Source organism: Physella acuta, unplaced genomic scaffold (genome assembly GCF_028476545.2).
Source record: "Physella acuta isolate Inbredline_101_S28 unplaced genomic scaffold, ASM2847654v3 ptg000375l, whole genome shotgun sequence".
Taxonomy (NCBI): Eukaryota; Metazoa; Mollusca; class Gastropoda; family Physidae; genus Physella; species Physella acuta.
The window spans coordinates 2020-21230 of record NW_026731894.1 but is presented as its reverse complement, the minus strand read 5'-3'; the positions used below and the strand labels follow the sequence as shown (position 1 = coordinate 21230).

Here is a 19211-nt window from a genome sequence, read left to right as displayed (position 1 = left end):
GGATTTTTTTTTTTTACCTCCAACACCTTCCACAGTTCGGAATCCCCTCTACTCTACTTATAACACTTGCCAACACACGATAATATCATAATACCATACGTTTCAAATGCCATTCACGAAATTAGATATATCATTATAGGTGTATGATAATTGATATTAAGTTAATAATAACAATGCAGTGCATTACTTTATTAAGGATTACAGCATGTTTCCCCCCATTAATCTTTTATATATATATATATATATATATATATATATATATATATATATATATATATATATATGGGTTTTATTGCTTTCTATAGTAAGTAGTATTAGGCTAAATGGTCTTATACATCTAAATAATATTTGTGTTGTTTAATGTTGATGGTTATTATCTTTTCATCATCCTATATTGTTGTTTCAAATATAGAATCTAGATTCCATTTTTTTTTTTTACTTTCTCGTATACGAAATATAGAAGAAATCTCGTCCTCCGTCGGAAAAACATACTTTTTCAATTTTGTCTGTGTGCGTGTATGTCTGTGAACACTTGAGTACTGTTTCAGCTAGGTTGATGAAATTTTATGTATGAGTATTATATCAAATTTGTATTTCTGTATCAACTTTTCAGCAATTTCCGATTACCAGCAACTGGAGCCTATTCTACTTTTGGTTTTTCAAAAGCCTATAACTTGAGTACTGTTTCAGATAAATAAATGTAATTGTACAAATAAGTAAATGATCTAATTCTCTTCCTTCGATCAAATTTTGAGTAATTTCCGTTGACTGGAAGTATTACTTTACACTATTTCCAATTTCTCAACACACAAAAAAAAAACATGTGAATTTATAAAGTACTAGATCTAGTATTCCGCACTATTAAACATATATTTTTGCCGTTCACTAGGTGCGCAATTCTTTTTTTTCTACAAAATTATATTCTATTTTTTAAAAAGTTTAAGTATTTAAAAAATTGATTAAAAATCATAACAATATCCCATGTTGCCATTCCTTGTAGTGTTATATAAGAATATTCGAGAAGGTTTGGAAAGTAAAAATGCATAGATCTATAATTTAAACAAAAAAAAAACAATTAGACAAAAAATAAGTGGTCATTTAATTTTTGAATGTGGAAGTAGATGGAATCTAAAAAAATATGAAGTCATAACATGTAACTGCACAGTTGTAAATAAAGAAAAGTTAACATTGGTACATCATAAATACTTTATCACAAATAGATTGTTCTGTTAATCTGCATCGATGAAAAATAGCAGGCAAAATATCAACAATTATTGTTGCCCAAAAACCTACAATACAACATATCCCCCACCTGCTAATTTAGAAATAGAGATAAGGGTAAGAATAAGTTATGGTTAGTTAGTGTTAGAAATAAGGATAGGGAGCTGGAGAGAGGGGGGAATGTCTTAGCCCTGCAATATGTTGTGATTTGCTATTAAAAAGTTAAAAAGTGCAACATTATTTTGAATTTTAGCCACAACTTTATTTATCCTTTTACTTTTTATAACAAAAGTTTTATTTTCCAATTTACATAACATAAATTTTAATACATTGTAATTTAGATAACATATTTTTTACTTTTAAAAAGTAATATAATTTTTAGAGTATTGAGAAATTATACTAAGTTTAGTTTAATGTGGAAGTATAAGGAATCTAAAAAAATGTAATGTTAACATTAAAGAAAAGTTAACATTGGTACATCTGCAATAGTGTAAAATAACCAGCAAAATATCAACAATTATTGTTAAAAAATATTGCAATATAAGAAATCTTTGATGTTCAAATCAACACAACTTGGTTGTGGTTTTTAAGCACCTTTTGAAAATTCTGAAGCGGCTGATCTTAACAAGTGAATCAGAGATGATCGCTGTGCTTGGCTGCCAATAAATCGGGTCAAGGCTTCTATTGCAGATCCTCCGACAAGTTCTTGTACTCTTTTAACTATTTCCTTTTTTTCTTCATCAGACAAGTCCTGCATTACATCAATCAAAGACTGATAATCGTCACTCATTCTGTAGCCTACTATTGAACCTTGAAAAAAAAAATTCCATTTTATTTATTTAATTCACTAACTCATTCTTTTAAACTATATAATTAACTATAATATAATACTAACTAAATAATAGCTGAGCTTCTGAAAGTATGAGTGCATTAGTTAGATCAAAATTACATAAGAGATTTCACTTTTAAAAAAAAAATATAGGTAATCGAATACTACACCAGGATTTGTATAAATTATACAATTATTTAACTGTCAACTGTCTACTTCAGCACCCAGGGAAAACCAGAAATATAAAAGTGCTTTAAAAAAATAATTAATTTTACACAGGCATCCTCTGCCATGTCCCAGACTGTATTTTAATAAATTTTATATCAATTGTAATCCTTGTTTATCCAACACTTTAGAGTCTGAAGTCGAGTTGGTAAAGCTCATGGTTGCTTAAACCAAAAAGTCTCAAGTTCGAAACATCTGGCAGATGAGGCTTGTTAGCTGAGGACAGCCACTCTTCTAGGAATCAAACAACTGCTGTATTTTGTTCTTGGTTGGACAAAGGCTATGGAAGCAAATCCAAAAAGAAAAACAGGCTGAAATCGGAGTCAATGGCCTCAATGGCGCATAATCAGTTAACAAGTCTACTTAACTGTGTTGGAGGGGATCGTTTCCAACAATAAAATTAAGAACGAAGAAGAAGAGAAGATGTGTCTGAAGATGAGATAAATGTAAAATGTGATAGACATACCAGCAATACCACCAATCATAGCCCCTACAGGGCCACCAACAGCTGCTCCAGCTACAGTACCAGCTGCACCCCAAGCCACTTGTTTGAAGATTCCTGAAACAGCATTTAATAATTTTACAAACATCTTGGAATTTTTTTTTTAGTTTTATTAATTTTTATTCAGGTGTTGTAGGTGGATTTTATAATAATCAAGAAGGTTTTAAAAGATGACTATGGGAAAGTGTTAATGATAAAAGAGATCTTCTAAAGTAGCCTACTAGAGGATAGTGGTGTAAGCAGAAGTGGGTCACAGTTGGAGGGGTTAAAAAATGTTCTCTTTCTCTCTATATATGTGTATGTTCCTTAACAATTCTAAGTGTAAAATTGTTGTTTGTATGACATTAAAAATTTGACATTGTAGAGACAAGCACACAGTCACTTGTGTCACTAATAGCTGACCTTAAGGCTAACAATTTTTATTTTTGTGTTTACACTACACTCCTACTAAAGGTCTTCATCTCAAATTGCTGGTATGTAAAATATAGGCCTTAATAGCTCTATAAATAAATTAGTGTATTTATTTGTGTGTGTCTCTGTTTATCTGTTTTGCATCACTACACCATTCATCAGAGGCGTAGCGACCCCTCCCGGCACCCGGGGACAAACTGTCAATTTGGCTTAATTTAAAATAGCAGCTAAAATGAGCTTATTTTGGCACCCCTAGGACATATGTACCCCCCCCTCCAATGCCATTCATCTAATCACAATGAAACTTTGGGGAGTTGTAGCACCTCAGCAGTCATGTGACCCAGAGGCTCCACCATAAGCACCAACATTCATTTTAAAGAGTGCCCTACACTAGGAGTATGGTGGGCTTCTATAGTCAATGACTAAACCAAACCAAGGGTCACACCTCCCACACCAATGGTAGTACAGTGGCTCCAAAAATCTCAGTGCAATGTCCATGTCTTCATACAGCATATCCTGGGGTGTCTGAATGGTAATGTGGACAAATCAACACACTAATAATTAAGAAATGTGTTCCCAAGATTGCTTACATTAAAAAACAAGGTCACACATCTAAAAATATGTAATTAGTAGCACATAAAAAATTGCATCATGTTGGTTTGAAGGAATTAAATTGGTGGAGAGTTTGTGCTTCTTATACTGTCAACTGTACTGTAAGTGTTTGAATTTAACGAGCACACGAAAGAATTTTAAAACAATCCTTTAAAATCTTTTAAAATCAACACATTAAAATGAATAAGTTTCAACAAAAATGACAGTATGTATGTTTCAATATAATGTTATTATTTTTGTTATCATAACAAATGTCAGTGAATTTCTTTTCTTTTGAGACTGCAGCAATGCACAGCAAGTAAGTTAGTCACTAAAAAGAATAATCAGGTTGAAGTAGTTTTATAAGTTATGATTCAAGTAAGTGTTGACTTGACTTGTAACAAAGTTCATAGTAGAGTAGTAGCAACACAACACATTTTTTCAGGAAGAGACAGTTTTCATGACAAAGAATCCTGAAAAAGGAAAATCACTCTAACATTAAAGTTGACATATTACCTCTTGCAGTTTTATGTAGTTCAGGGTTTGTTCGTAAAAGATTCATTAAGTGATCGTAGTATGGAATAAATGCCATACCCAGTACATCAGCTGCCATACTGTAATCCCTGATAAGGAAGAAACCTAAGACATAATATTTCATATGATAATACTTGTTTTTTAGGCCTAAAGTAACTAAATAAATAAATATGTAAAGAAATAACAGAAGATATTTTTTACTATATTTTGTAGCAAAAATCAGTTTTGTCCATACATCTTTACATAGACCTAGTAATTTACAATACGTGTTAAATTATAATAGGCCTATCTATATTTAATTATATATTACGAGCCGACCCGCGGCGTATCATATGCCGCTATTTAGTTGTTTTATTTTCTACTTTTCAGTAATTCATAATTTGTGAATTCGACAGTACCAATGCTGCCACTGAAAATATTTGCTTTAAAACACTATCAGTAGGTCGTTAAGGACAATAACCCCTCCCCCCCCACCCTCCTTTCCCCCAACCCCTCCCCCCAACCCCTACCCTACACCCCCCCACGTGAAAGCAGCCTCCTCTTAGTTACCTCCCCTAAGTTTAAAATTGTTTCAAACTAAATTATCTGCCCCTAAATATATATATATAAATAATAATGGTAGTATGGTGTAGAACATTTGACTGCTAAAAGTCTTGAGATCGAATCCCAGATTCGAGTCCATCCATAGGACATCCCTGACTGCAGCCAGCTCATGGGGAAAGAAAAGGTAGCCTACTATGTAGTATTATACTTATAGGCCCTTCTATAGGCTATAAGCCTACATTATAAAAATATATTATTAGGCCTAATATTACGGTATTAGTACTAGACAGAGATCTAAATAATATAAGTAGGCCCTACTTGACTTAATTTAATGATTATTACTAGATTTCTAGATCTAAATATAGTAATATAATATAGTAGGCCTATAGGATAGGCCTATTACTCACTATTATATTTAGGCTATTATTTATATTAGGCCTACAGCCTACACTGTTATAATAAATAATATTAGGCCTATTTGACACAACGTGACTATTTTATTGTCATTAGGCCCTAGATCTAGATCTCTATGTTAATTAATAATAATTAAGATGAATAAAAATTAAAATAAAGCTCTCTCTTTCTTCCTCGGTATGGATAAGTCCGGGTAAGATTTTCAAGTAAAATACCGAAAATCATGGCGAAAATGGGTTTTACCAGATCAAGAACCAAAAATCTAGATTCTAGATCTAGATAATCTAGATCTAGATTCTAGATCTAGTAGTAATTTTACTAATTTACTAAAGTAGTCTAGTTTGGACCTCTAATCTCTCATTTTAGTTTTTGCCTGGATTTAAATCTACTTTTCCTTGGTTAAAATTTAATAGGCCTGACAGAAAACAATAAAAAATAATGCTTACAAATTAGTTAGTACAATTATTAAATTCTAGTGTAAAATTATAAATACATTTAAATCGAAAACAGTTTAGAGATAATAAGGAAGGTAACTCTAATTTCAAACAAGAATGAAAATGGCAACCTCTACATGGTTTTTCTGCACTACCAAATGCGTAAAATCTTTACCCATTTGTTGTAGTAAATTCAAGTTTACACAGTTGGGGTCTTACAAATTCTTTTCAGAATTTACTAAAGTTAGTTTGTAATTTATATCATAATAGCGTACCCGCCCCCCCCCTCGCGCGTTGACGCGGGGATAGAAGAATTAGAAAGTCTGACGAAATAGAATCTAATAGATTAAACGAGCCGACCCGCTGCGTATCATACGCCGCTATTTAGTTGTGTTTTTTTTTCTACTTTTCAGTAATTTATAATTTGTGAATTCGACAGTACCAATGCTGCCACTGAAAATATTTGCTTAAAAACACTAAACCCCCCTTCCCCCCCCCCCCCCCCCCCCACGTGAAAGCAGCCTCCTCTTAGTTACCTCCTCTAAGTTTAAAATCGTTTCAAACTAAATTATCTGCCCCTAATAGCCGTCACCGAACCCGTCTCTATGATTGTAAAATGTAAATAGCGTGACCACAGCTCACCAGACAATGTGGGGGTGGGGGGGGGGGGGGGGGGGGAGGGGTAGTGATAGAGAGGAAGAGAGGGGACTGCAAGGAGGCGCTTGCAGCTTGTTTTCTAACGGCTCCCAGAAGAGAATTATATATATAGATATTAGAATTATAATTAGAAGGATATCATTATCACTTATCACCAATGGGTAAAATCTTAGTTTAGCGTCGTAAATTCGGCCAAAACTAGCAATGTAGGAGAGAGTGAATTAATGAATATGTCATTAAATATGAGTATATTTTCGCAGTGGCGTAGCGATGTCGGGTGTCACCCGGTGCGGCACTTAATGGTGTCACCCTCCCATAGGCGTTGCGACCCTTCCCAGGGACAAACTTTCAAGTTTTCGATTTGCACCCCCCCCCCCCTTCAAACTTTCAATTTGCACCCCCCGCCTCAAGTTTTTATCTATATATTTTGCTATTTTTTGCCTTGGTGTCACCCCCCTAAATGGTGTCACCCGGTGCTGTCCGCACCCCCCCCCCCCCCTCGCTACGCCCCTGTAAAATCTTAGTTTAGCGTCGTAAATTCCAATGTAGCTAGTAATGTGCGATGAAGGTAACTAATGAATATTTCTTTCTTTCATTTGGCCGTATTTATGTCATATTTTACATAATATAACAGATAATTGAATAACAAATCACAATCCAAGACCAAACCAGTCATAAATATCCTGGAATAAACTTTAAACTACCCCGTTCGAGACAACAATGAGTAAACACAAGCAGCGGCCATGTTTAAAAAACAATAAATTGTCTATTCGCATGTCTTTTGTGTTGATTTTGTGGTTTAATATGATTGTTTTGTATTGTTTTAATATATGCCTGGGGGTCGTCCATAAATGACCTCACACTCGTAGGGGGGGGTCCGTAATTTTGTGACATTGTGTGATGAGGGGGGGGGGGGGGTTCAGATGGTGCGACGTCACACTTTTGCATTTTAAAAAAGCTATGTTAGAAAATGAATTTTAGACGTTATTTTGCGTTTTAGAAAACTGTTTTAATACATTGTAATAACAATTGATTAAAATACTCTATTTTGACAGAGTTCAGACAAGATTTTGGAAAAATATAGCTATTTAAAAACAATTCAACTGCAATTTTGAGGGGGATTGTAGGCTGAGGTGTGACGTCATTTTAGGGGTGGAGGGGTCTGGCTTTTTGTGATGACGTGTGACGGAGGGGAGGGGGGAGGTAAAAATCGTCAAAAAAAGCGTGACGTCATGTATAGTATTTTTTTTTTAATATAGTTGACATGAATGACTAAAATAGACCTTTTCAGACTTAATAGTGTGCATCCAAGACCACAACAATTGTTGGGAGGTCGAACTTTTGAACACTTTATTTGCAGTAAGCAAATCAATATTAGATAGCTCATAAATGACGTCGCTCTTAGGATAGTAATGACAGCGTGCATTATTACAGAGCAAACATATGAACATATTGTTTCAGATAGAAATTGTGATTTGTGGTGGGGAGAGGTTGAGTAGAACTCAGCGATGTGATTTTGGAGACGGGTCAGGTTGTTTTTTTTTCGTGAAAACAGGGGATGGTTGTGGGAGAAAGACCAGCTGTAGAAGTATGACGCGTCATTCATTGGTGATCCATTTTCTCAGTGGGGACGATAGAACTATTAAGAAGGGTCAAGAAATGTAAAAAGCTTGGTCAAGAAATGTAAAAAGCTTGCCGAGTCGCATTTCTTGAACCCCACCTTTTTCATTCCCCCACTTAGCACATCGTCACCGAGTTAACGCTCGCACGTGACGTCATGTACCGGTACCCGCCGACCGTCAGGCTAATTTTATAAAAAAAAAAAACAAGCACTGCCTTTTTGACACTTTTGCAACGTTTAATTTGATTACATAAGTTTGTGTTCATTAAACAGCCCCTAACACATCTATCACTCGTCCATTTAAACGTACGTAGATCTAGTTATTTCTGCAAGCTTGCTGTCTTGAGACTTTCGGCCCTTTAAAAATGTATTAAGCTCTCAACGTATAGAACTAGACTAGACTACCCATATTAAGCTCCAAAAGAAGCTTGGTGAAAACAGGATGGCCGTCCGATTTTCAAGCTGCTCTGCGCTTTATAAAAAGCACAATAAACGATAAGATGACCCTTATATTAAAGTAAATTATAGTTCTGAATCTTGATACATTAAAAGTGATATTCGGAAATTAAGAGCCAGACAGTCAACATGATATTTCGCCACCCCTGCGAATTTGAAAATGTTTTTAGCGCAGAAACCTCCCCAGGAATATTCTCAACAACTTCCCAAAGTTTCACGGCGATGTAACGAGAGGTGTAATAATGCATAAAGGACAGACAGACATACGTTGCTTTTTATATATATAGATAGATAGATAGATAGACCTAGGCCTATAGTAATTAGTATTAGTAATGGCCTAGGCCTATTTTAATTTTTTTGAATTAGGCTAATATTAATAACGAGCCGGCCTGCGGCATAACATAAGCCGCTATTTAGTTGTTGTTTTTTCTACTTTTCAGTAATTCATAATTTGTGAATTCGACAGTACCAAGCTGACACTGAAAATATTTCTTTAAAACACGAAACCCCCCTTCCCCCACCCCCCCCCCACCCCCCTACCCACGTGAAAGCAGCCTCCTCTTAGTTACCTCCTCTAAGTTTAAAATCGTTTCAAACTAAATTATCTGCCTCTATTAGCCGTCACCAAACCCGTCTCTATGATTGTAAAATGTAAACAGCGTGAACCACAGCTCACCAAACCATGTGAGGGGGTGGGGGGGGGGGGGGGGTGGTAGCAATAGAGAGGAAGAGAGGGGACTAAGGCGAGGTTGCAGCTTGTTTTCTAACGGCTCCCAGAAGAGAATTATATATATAGATTTTAAATTTTATTATTTAATAGGCCTATAGTCATATAGTCTATAGGTCTATTTTTAATATTCAAATATTGACAAATAGGCCTATTCAATAGAAAATATTGGTAGGCCTACCACCTACTACCTACACTACTTACTACTAGTAACAACTATAACTAATCTCTCCACTTTTCATCATTCATTATATTAATAATATGATGAACGAGCCGACCCGCGGCGTATCATACGCCGCTATTTAGTTGTTTTATTTTGTACTTTTCAGTAATTCATAATTTGTGAATTCGACAGTACCAATGCTGCCACTGAAAATATTTGCTTTAAATCACAGACCCTACAACCCCCCCCCCCCCCGTGAAAGCAGCCTCCTCTTAGTTACCTCCTGTAAGTTTAAAATAGTTTCAAACTAAATTATCTGCCCCTAATAGCCGTCACTAAACCCGGCTCTACGATTTGTAAACATTTAATTTAGCGTGACCACAACTCACCAGACCATGTGGGGGTGGGGTGGGGGTGCTAGTGATAGTGATAGAGAGAAAGAGAGGGGACTGTAAGGAGGCGCATGCAGCTTGTTTTCTAGCGTCTCCCAGAAGAGAATTATATATATAGACCAGGGGTCTCCAAACTTTTCAGCCCGTGGGTCGCATTAACTATCAAATATAAGTTCGGGGGCCAGAGTTTCTTCCAGGCATCTCTTCGGGGTGGCTGAGGCCCCCCCCCCCCCCCCGAAGATCGCACCACACACCCAACGGAATATATATATATATATATAATATATATAAATTTCAAGTGCCTCCCACCTGAGAAAAAAGTCTGAAAGAAACACTGTCGGGGACTGACAACCCACTCGAGGTCCAAGTTTGTTCTCAAACTGTTCGTCACGTAGGCCTACTTTATTCTTGATAAAGTTTGTATGTTCTTCCAAAATGTGAAAGGTACTTGGATGCAAAAGTTTTAATATTAGGAAAATCTTCCGTCCTTACATGAACGTCTTTCAGGAGGTCATTTACTGGGTAACTGGCCCCATTTACTTCAATGGTATTTGCACTCACTGCTACATTTTCCGTTTGTTTTGAATTTTTTCTCAGACACCTCCAACAAATTTTTTTTTCCGTTGACAAAAGGATCTCAGAGAGTCCGCGGGCCGGATGAAAGGACCTCGCGGGCCGCATCTGGCCCGCGGGCCGTAGTTTGGAGACCCCTGATATAGATGATGAAAAGTGAAGATTGACATGTTTTGCGGCCTAGGGTTAGAATCTAAATCTTAGTAATCTAGATCTAGGTCTTTGGTCCAAGACTGTAAAATTTAAAAATAATTTATAAATTTAGGGCCTAGATTAATCTAGATCTATCTAGATCTAGAATATAACTACTGTTTTTTATTTTGTTTTTGCATGGACAGAGTACAGAAAAGAGGTTATGGAAGCAATTCCAGACTGAAAACAAAGCCGACATTTATTTTTTTACTCAGAGGGCCTAATGGTGCATAATACTTAAACTTAATTAAGTTAATTGTGCCTGAAGAAATCTCTATTGAGTACAAAGAAGAAGTCTAAGATCACAATGATGTCTAGCATTAAGCTACTCAACTGGCTACTATATCAATTTGCTACATTTCTTAAAGCACCCTCCCTCACATAGCACACTGTTACTATCAGATAGGCCTATAATAACCTTATTTATTTTACAGAAAAAATATCCCCAATTTATTGACATGCTTCAAATTCAAGCCTGTGGTGGTGCTGGTGGACAAGGGCTCCCCAAATATGGTGGCTATGGTGGAGATGGGGGTAAAGTGATTTTTGTCGTTAATAAGAAAGTAAAGTCATTGAGACAAGTGCTGCAGAAGTATCCTAACCAAGTTTGCAGAGCAGAAGCTGGAGGAAATAGCGAGTAAATACTTTAGATTAAATCTAGACTTAAAACAGGCTAAAAATTTATTTTTACAATGTTTATTTATAATAAATCTATATTAAACTTTTTCCTTGCTATACTAGTACTTTATTAGTTAGTATGGCTGAAAACAATAGCTCAAAAACCTTGCATTAATCATTATATTAAGACTAAATTATTGAAAATTTATTGTCCTACCATTTGTTGTTCTGTAGTAGGTTCTGTCTTCTTGGAGAGAGAGGTGCTGACTTACATGTGGAAGTCCCTGTTGGAGTCTTGGTTCATAAAGCTGATGGGGAAATTGGTATTTTGAAAAGATTCATCACTTTAGTTCATTTTAATTATTTATTTAAAGAAGATGCTGTTTCAAGTAAATTTGAATAAGCTTTTAATTTTTAGAATCTAACATTTTTTTCCTTTGTTCCTTTTATAGCTGATTTAAACGAAGATGGGGATATCTGTCAGGCAGCAGAGGGTGGAATGGGTGGTAACAAAAGAACAAATTTTCTGGGTCTGCGGGGTGAGAGGAATGTGGTTTCTTTAGAACTAAAATTACTTGCAGATGTCGGACTTGTTGGGTAAGAACTAGGTTATTTTTTAAAATTATGTGGCCTTACAATTATTTCATTATTTTGTTAACTTACTTACTTACTTTTTTTGTGAACTACAATTACATTAACTGTACATTATTTCATAAAATATATTTTCCACTTCAGGTTCCCAAATGCTGGTAAATCTACCTTCCTTCGAACAATATCAGCTGCAAAACCTAAAGTTGCTGCTTATCCATGTTAGTATAACAATTCCTTTTGTATTACAACTGTGATATTCCAGTAGTATTCTAAAAAAATTAACCAGAGGTTTTTTTTTGTCATCAGTTACAACTTTGTCTCCTCAACTGGGTATGATGCAATATGAAGATGGTCGAATGGTAAAACATTTATTCAATATATTTATGTGTACTTATAGTTGATCTTGTTTACTCAAATTGTATTTTTTTTAAAACAAAAATTAAAGAGATTTATTAAAATAATTTCAGATATCTGTAGCAGATTTGCCAGGCTTAATAGAAGGTGCTCATGAAAATTTTGGAATGGGTTTCAAATTTTTGCGGCACGTTGAAAGAACTAAAGTGTTGTTGTATGTGTTAGATATAAACCCATTTCAACTTTCTCTTCAATACCCAATGAGATCTGCGTTTGAAACACTATTGCTGCTTATTCAGGTATGGCTGTAATCTTTTGCAAACTATTTTTTTTTAAATGCTTTAATTCAGGGGTTCCCAACCCCGTGCCCGCGGGCGCCATGGCGCCCGCCGAACGATTCGTATGTGCCCGCCTCTCACTATTCGACAGAGACAGAATTTTTTTCATAAACATTATTGAAAGGTTAAAGGGGATGGAAATCGAAAGTTTGAGGGGGGTGCAAATCGAAAATTTGAGGGGGGGGTGGTGCAAATCGAAAGTTTTGTCCCCGGGTGAAGGGAAGGGTCGCTACGCCTCTGCAAGGAGTTTGTCGATTTAAAATAGGTGGTGCCCGCCACCCTACCGATATGTTAGGATGTGCTCTAGAGTAAAAAAAGGTTGGGAACCCCTGCTTTAATTGAACTGATATTATTTTAGAAATTGTTTGTTTTTTAAAAATGTGATAATTTTTTATACAGGAGCTGTCTGAGTATGGAAATGGTATGATAAATAAACCTTCTGTATTGGTGCTTAATAAAGTGGATACAGATCCTAGTCAGGCCAAAGTCAATCAGCTTTTGGATTTGGTAAATAACTTGCCAGGTAAATACTTTGTTCTTTCTGCAAGGTGTTGTTCTGGGACAGAATATTTTTTAAAGAGTAGGTACATAAAATATGTAAAACATATTCAGACAATGACAAAAACAGTAAAATTATTTCTGTCTTTTACATACAACTTTGAGATGTTGTCAGCTTCACCTGTGGGAATGTCAAATAAAAGTCACCAGTCCAAGCTATCACTCCCAGTCTGTTTGTTATGCATCTAATCGAACAGGGAAAATATTATATAATATATAAAGTTAGAAAAGAAATCCACCAACAAAAATAGAAAGTGCATTTGTAAAAATATAACTTATCTTAATTTATCTGGTAGTCAAAAGTATCAAATGCAAATGCTGGGCACTCATTTTGCGAGATTTAATATTGAACCAACACCAGACTTCCAAAATATACTAGGAGGTACCGTGTCTGGAAGCTGGTTTAGTCCGTGAGGGGAAAATTAATACTATTTAAAAATGCTCAGCATGGAAACAAAAGCAGATATAGTGATGTCAGTAATATACAGGTTGAATGTCCTCTTTTTACGGTATACCTGTCTCTTTTGCTCATCAGCCTTTTTAAATGTCATTTAATTCAACTTAAAGGTGTTTTTTAAAAGCTGTCTATGGCTTCACTTCTTTTTTAATGGAAAAACACCAATACCCATGTGAAATATTTGTGAGCTTTGTGAAATATTTGGTATAGTTTTTAGTGAGGCAAGCAGGTGTTCACATATAAATATATAGGGGCTCTGCTTCTGGGGTCATTGTCTTGTTTAAAAAGTCTATAGTAGATGCATAATCTGATTTACCCTTTCCTCAAGTTATAACTGTGTGTACAGTGTACATTAAATCTGACAGTTTAATTATTAATTTCCTTCTGAACTTTGGATGGTGGATCAGAATTTTGCATGTTGCAAGCTCACACAACACTATTTCAATGACATGTTCTATTATTGTTATTTTGCTGGGTATCTGCGACAACTTGCCTTTGAAATTTTCCAGTATTTGTCAAATTAAAGTTGCCATTTTTTACAAATGGTGATATTGAAAAATGTTTTTTGTGTGGTTTGACTTATAAATTAAAACAATTTTAATCTTAAATAATTCACATAAAGCATGAAACATATATATTTTAGATAATAATGCTTTGTTAAATTATTGTGTTTACAGATTCACTGGACCAAGTGAATAAGCAGTTTCACCCAGCTGAGTTGCCAGTTTTTGATGACATTCTGACTATGTCAGCAATGAAAAAAGTAAATGTGTTATCTGTTAAAAATAGATTACGAGAAGTAATGGATGATTATGCAGAAAAACGGAGGGCAGAGGAAATAGAAAAAAAGAAATCTTTATTAACCTCAGAAAAAATTAGTATTCATGAGGAACACTTAAAATCTACTCTGGTGTGAAATTTTTTATACATAAATAAAAGCTGTGATGAATTTGTAAATTTTCTCATTTTATTTACATTTTAAAAGGTGCTGTACAAATAAGAGTGATAGACAATAGTCTTACAAATCAAAACAACATAATCTTAAGCTTTTACTTCAGTACATTTCCATTTAAGTAATTTTTATCATTTACATTTTAAACATTATCACAAGAAAACTGTTTAATTCAGAATCTGTAGACATGTAAAATATTAATATTTAAAATAGTACTTAATAGAAAATAATTTTTACAGCAATTTAAACCTTTCAAGAAAATTTAATTCACTCATTAAGTTTAATTAAGTATAATAATCTATACATGAAATGACTTTTCTATCAGCCATTTACAACAACATATTAGTTGCTTACCATACCCGTGTGATGTGCATCTTTTATTAGAACACATGATTATATGTAAATAACTTAAGAAAATTGAACATTGAATCAAATACTACATAGGCTAATTCATTTAGAGATTTAAATAATACTGAACGCATCACCTTATTTCAAGTTTCTTTATAAATACAATTTATATGACTTCACTAATATTTAACCTAATTTACATTGACTACCAATTCAACTGTTAACAACACTCAAAAAGTTATCTTCAATACTTAAAAAATAAATTGAAATCAATCAGTTACCCTAAATTTTAAGTTAAATACACTTTATAATTAATAATATAAACATATAATAAATGTGCAGAAAAAAAGTAAATAGGGCACTCGGTTTAATTCATCTGTTTACACAACATAACATTTTTAACAGCAATTTGAAACTTGAGGAGAGCAGTACTTCACAAGTTAAGAAACTCTCAACTTGACATCCGTTTCCATTTCAACTTCTTTTCCGATACTAGGTTTGTATTGGCTAGGATGTAGGCCAAGAAACTCCATTGCATTCCCTGCCAAAAGCTGGTGCTGTAAGAATAAACAAAGAGAGTACAAGCTGGCAAAGATTGAAAAATTAAAAAGTTTATTTATAAAGCACCATAATGTGTTAATGTTTTTAATAAATAGAGAAAAACAAACAGCTGCTTAAATGTGCATTAACTATATATATTTCAATAACTTACATGGATAATGGTATTAAAAGTCAGAATGTTTTTTAATTTGATTAAACCATTGAATAAATGCATACAAAAGAAAACGTTTGCAAATCTTTACACCAAGTTAATTTGAAAATGATTATTTTAACAATTGAAGTTTTACTTTTAACTCAGGTGAAAAATCCTTCATTGACTCGACAAGTTTCCCAGGATGCTGCTCACCCAGTGGGAAGGGGTAGTCACTACCAAGCATTACACGATTCTGTTGAAAGTTAAGAAATTTAAAAATGTGAATTCAAACTAAAGGTTCAAATAAATTTAAAAAAAATCTAAATTGAATGTTGAAATGAGGTGGAAATTCAGATGCAAACAACTTATATTGGGGGAAAAATTATATGTAGAAAAACATTAAATACTACACGTTTGAATAAAATGTGATCTTCACCCAATATGGGATAAACTAAAAATCAAGCTATCCAACTGTTTTGACTTTAATAAAGAAATGTCTTACTTGACCAATTACAGTGACTAGAAGTCTTAGCGCTTCTTCATCATGCACAAGTGAGTCTGTGTATATCTGACCTAGGTATTTCCTTGGATTTACATTATTTTCAACAGCACACAGATCTGGTCGGCTTTCAAAGCCATGTTCTATCCTGCCTATTGTAAAAGGAAATGCACCGCCTACAAAAAAGACAAAAAATTGATAGAAACTATTAAAAGTATTATTACTATCACAGAATACTTTACAAAGTTTGTTATAAAAAAAATAGATATAAAATGTTGCAAATTAAATCTTCAAATATTTATATTTAAAACACAATTATTGGAGAAACTTTAGATCAAAATTGAATTTTACACTATTTAGGTTTTTAATAATTATTAATTCATTTTTTTTTTTCAAATAAATAAAATCTTAATCTCAGTTCAGTGTCTTACTTTCAATATACTGTTACACTAATTTACCTCCATGAGCAAAGCAGACTTTTAATTTAGGAAATCTCTCTAGAACTCCACCAAATATCATTGAGCAAATCGCTATAGTTGTCTCAGCAGGCATTCCTTAACACATACATAGTAATACTTTAGTAATAAGTGTAAAATATTTAGATATTAAAACTTTTTAGCGTACAATTGTTGATTAAATGTGTAATTGTTAATGAACTGACAAAACATGCTTTCATTACCAACAAGCCATGGCAGCCAGTACTTCTGCATGCGACCACCTTGCTCCATATCCCAAGGATGGACAAAAATAACAACTTGATGTTCTTCAGCAGCCTGAAAAAAGTATTTAAACATTCAATTTATGAAACAACAAATGGTTATTAATATTTTTGTTCATTTTTTTTTTGCCCTTAGACTATTCCAATAGATGCTAATAACATTCAAAAGAATTAACTACAATTGTTACTTTAGGGTAAAATCAGATTATTTAATCAAAACATTTCTACTGGTGTGTTACCTTAACATTTTGGTTTGGGGTTCAAAGTATTAATTTTAAACTTACTGCAAAAACCTGCTGTAATTCTGGTGCATCAAGATTCCAGTTATTAATGTGTGAGCCAATTTGGACACCAGGAAACCCTGTATCACATTTTAAAAATTTAAATAACTTAACAATAAACAATCTTTTTAAAATAAACACGCTGTAGATATTCAACTGGTACAAAATAAATGTACACATACCTAACTCTTTTTTACAACGAATCAACTCTTTTATAGCTAATTCTGGGGCTTGCATGGGGATAGTGCCTAAGCCCACAAAACGAGAAGGGCATGTCCTGACAACATCGGCTAAATGGTTATTCAACATTTCACAAAGATCAAGAGTATCCTTAGGCTCAGCCTGCCAATAGACAGTTTAATAAGTTGACTGTAAATAAACTTATAATAAGGTTAAAATTATAATAAGATAAATAAATATTAAAAAGTTTTTGAAATTCTGCAACATACTCACCCAGTAGCCAAACATTACAGGAACAGTTGACAATACCTGAATGTCAACACCTGAAATAATAATGTAACTGAGCAATAGGTGGGTAACAAAATTTAATGATAATTATAAGGTTTAAAAATATATGCAGTGAAATAATTATGTGGTCCTACAGTAAACAACTTACCAGTGGCATCCATCTCCTTTATTCTTGCTTCAGGTGACCAGCAGTTTTCTTCAATTTCTCTGAAGAGTTTGCCATCTTTCATCATTTTTGCCCTGCCCGCACAGTGGTGATGAAGTTGAACCCAGCCACCATATCCATAGCGCTGATGATAAGATGGTTATTACAAGCAAACTATAAGGTTGTTATTCCTCAACATTAGATTGACCCTACTCTTAAGACTACCTAGTGCAGTCTTTGACGGCAATGCTCGATCTAAGCTAATGAACTTAAAAATAAGCTTACGATTACAAAATATTTTCTGTTGCTATTACACCCCAGCAGTGAAGTGACAGTGATTTTCTACAATTTAAACTTCCAGAATGAGTATTAGTTAGGAGTTATCCATAAATGACTAGACACTATAAAGGGGGAGACTCAGCAGAATTTTATTAAAATTTGTGTGAATCACCCTTTCTTTACAAGAACTGGCAAGTTTCAGCCAGGGTTTCTTTCAGACAGTTTCCTTCAGGGGGAGGGGGAAGCTGGATTAAAGTATATATATTTTCTAGGCCTATGTAAATTTTAATTTTTTATTAAGTCTGAATTGCAATAATGCTCGGAGGGGAGGGCTTCAAAAACTGGAGTATTCTTACTGCCAGTGTGAGGTTCCAAATTGGACATTACCAAAAGCTGCTAATACTTACTTGGGCTCAACCACTATCTCAGACTCAACTAGTCCTAATTAATATAATTATTATAAAATAATAATAAATATAGGCCCTAACCCGCCTGATATTAACTCGTAATATTACGAGTTAAGAGTAGACTATACAGTATACAAATTGAAACCTAGAAGTCTAATAATATTAGTAATATAGCTGCAGTAGACCGCCCTACACTGAGGGCAGGGCTTGGTTGGACCTAGATCTAGACTGTCCTAGACTACCTGTCCTAGATCTAGAGCTGGAGTGCATGTAAAACAAACACTGCCAAAATACTTGAAAATAGCTGTTTAGTTCAGCCTAAGCCCTATTTTTAATTTATTAGGCCTACTGAGTACTGTGTGATATCTAGATCTAGTGGATCTCTAGATCTAGGTATAATAATAATATAATGTAAGTAGATTCTAAGTAGTAGGCCTAGTAAGTAAATTAAGCAGGTAAGTAAGTAAGAAGAAAAGTAAAAAAAAAAACAACATTCAATTCTACTCCCTCTAGCCAACGTACGTAGGCCTATAAAAAAAGTGATATAAAATAGAATCTAGTCCTAAATTACAAATTAATTCACCTCTTTTAAATCAGGCCAGTTCTCTGGCAATATATGTGTGTGTAAGTCTATTTTCATGGCCAGGCAGATCTGTTTGCAAACAAAGAACGCCAACACTAAAATAATGTTACGTGTGCTGTCGCAAGAGACTGTACTCTAGTCAGAAGTGTTGTAGGCCTAGATCTAGATGTTTACAAAGCTTTCCACCGTGACCTTTTTACCTCTTTGTTAACCAATAAAACGCGGAGGTGTGTCTTTAAAATGTAACCCCCAAATATTTTCCATGTCCTTTTTCAAGGCCATATTCTGATTGAAAATTTGAAGTTATCATATTTGAAAAAAAAATCAAGTTTAAAAAAAAAAATTAAATACTCAAGACAAAATGTAATCATTATAGATCTAGCTACTCATATTAAAATTAATACTAATAGTTTCGCTGTCTGTGTATCTATCTATC

At 34.1% G+C, this 19211-nt stretch overlaps 3 protein-coding genes across 7 annotated transcripts; 1 reads left to right on the top strand and 2 right to left on the bottom strand.

The window, feature by feature from the left end:
* Positions 1–1088: 1088 nt before the first annotated feature.
* LOC131941882 (uncharacterized) lies at positions 1089–5801 on the bottom strand. Of its 5 annotated transcripts, none has more exons than XM_059301446.1 (4): positions 5717–5801; positions 4296–4402; positions 2742–2834; positions 1089–2031 (listed from the first exon to the last, which is right to left on the bottom strand). In XM_059301446.1, the coding sequence occupies exons 2-4, from the start codon at positions 4390–4392 to the stop codon at positions 1808–1810; spliced, it is 414 nt and encodes a 137-aa protein (XP_059157429.1). In that variant the 5' UTR covers positions 4393–4402; positions 5717–5801; the 3' UTR covers positions 1089–1807. The 5 variants fall into 5 exon arrangements, with proteins under 5 accessions (XP_059157429.1, XP_059157430.1, XP_059157434.1 ...); XM_059301447.1 differs by having other exon boundaries at positions 4296–4418; positions 5717–5780; XM_059301451.1 differs by lacking the exon at positions 5717–5801 and adding an exon at positions 5618–5706.
* On the top strand, positions 5799–14352 carry LOC131941879 (GTP-binding protein 10 homolog). The gene is made up of 9 exons (XM_059301444.1): positions 5799–5947; positions 10920–11122; positions 11338–11426; positions 11556–11700; positions 11839–11912; positions 12001–12053; positions 12162–12347; positions 12786–12909; positions 14079–14352. Exons 1-9 carry the CDS (start codon positions 5822–5824, stop codon positions 14315–14317), a joined length of 1239 nt encoding a protein of 412 aa, XP_059157427.1. The 5' UTR covers positions 5799–5821; the 3' UTR covers positions 14318–14352.
* A 19-nt stretch (positions 14353–14371) lies between these two features.
* LOC131941881 (2-amino-3-carboxymuconate-6-semialdehyde decarboxylase) lies at positions 14372–18954 on the bottom strand. The gene is made up of 10 exons (XM_059301445.1): positions 18776–18954; positions 17510–17651; positions 17347–17396; positions 17076–17235; positions 16897–16973; positions 16574–16667; positions 16353–16448; positions 15898–16070; positions 15550–15648; positions 14372–15258 (listed from the first exon to the last, which is right to left on the bottom strand). Exons 1-10 carry the CDS (start codon positions 18830–18832, stop codon positions 15142–15144), a joined length of 1065 nt encoding a protein of 354 aa, XP_059157428.1. The 5' UTR covers positions 18833–18954; the 3' UTR covers positions 14372–15141.
* Between the last annotated feature and the right edge of the window lie 257 nt (positions 18955–19211).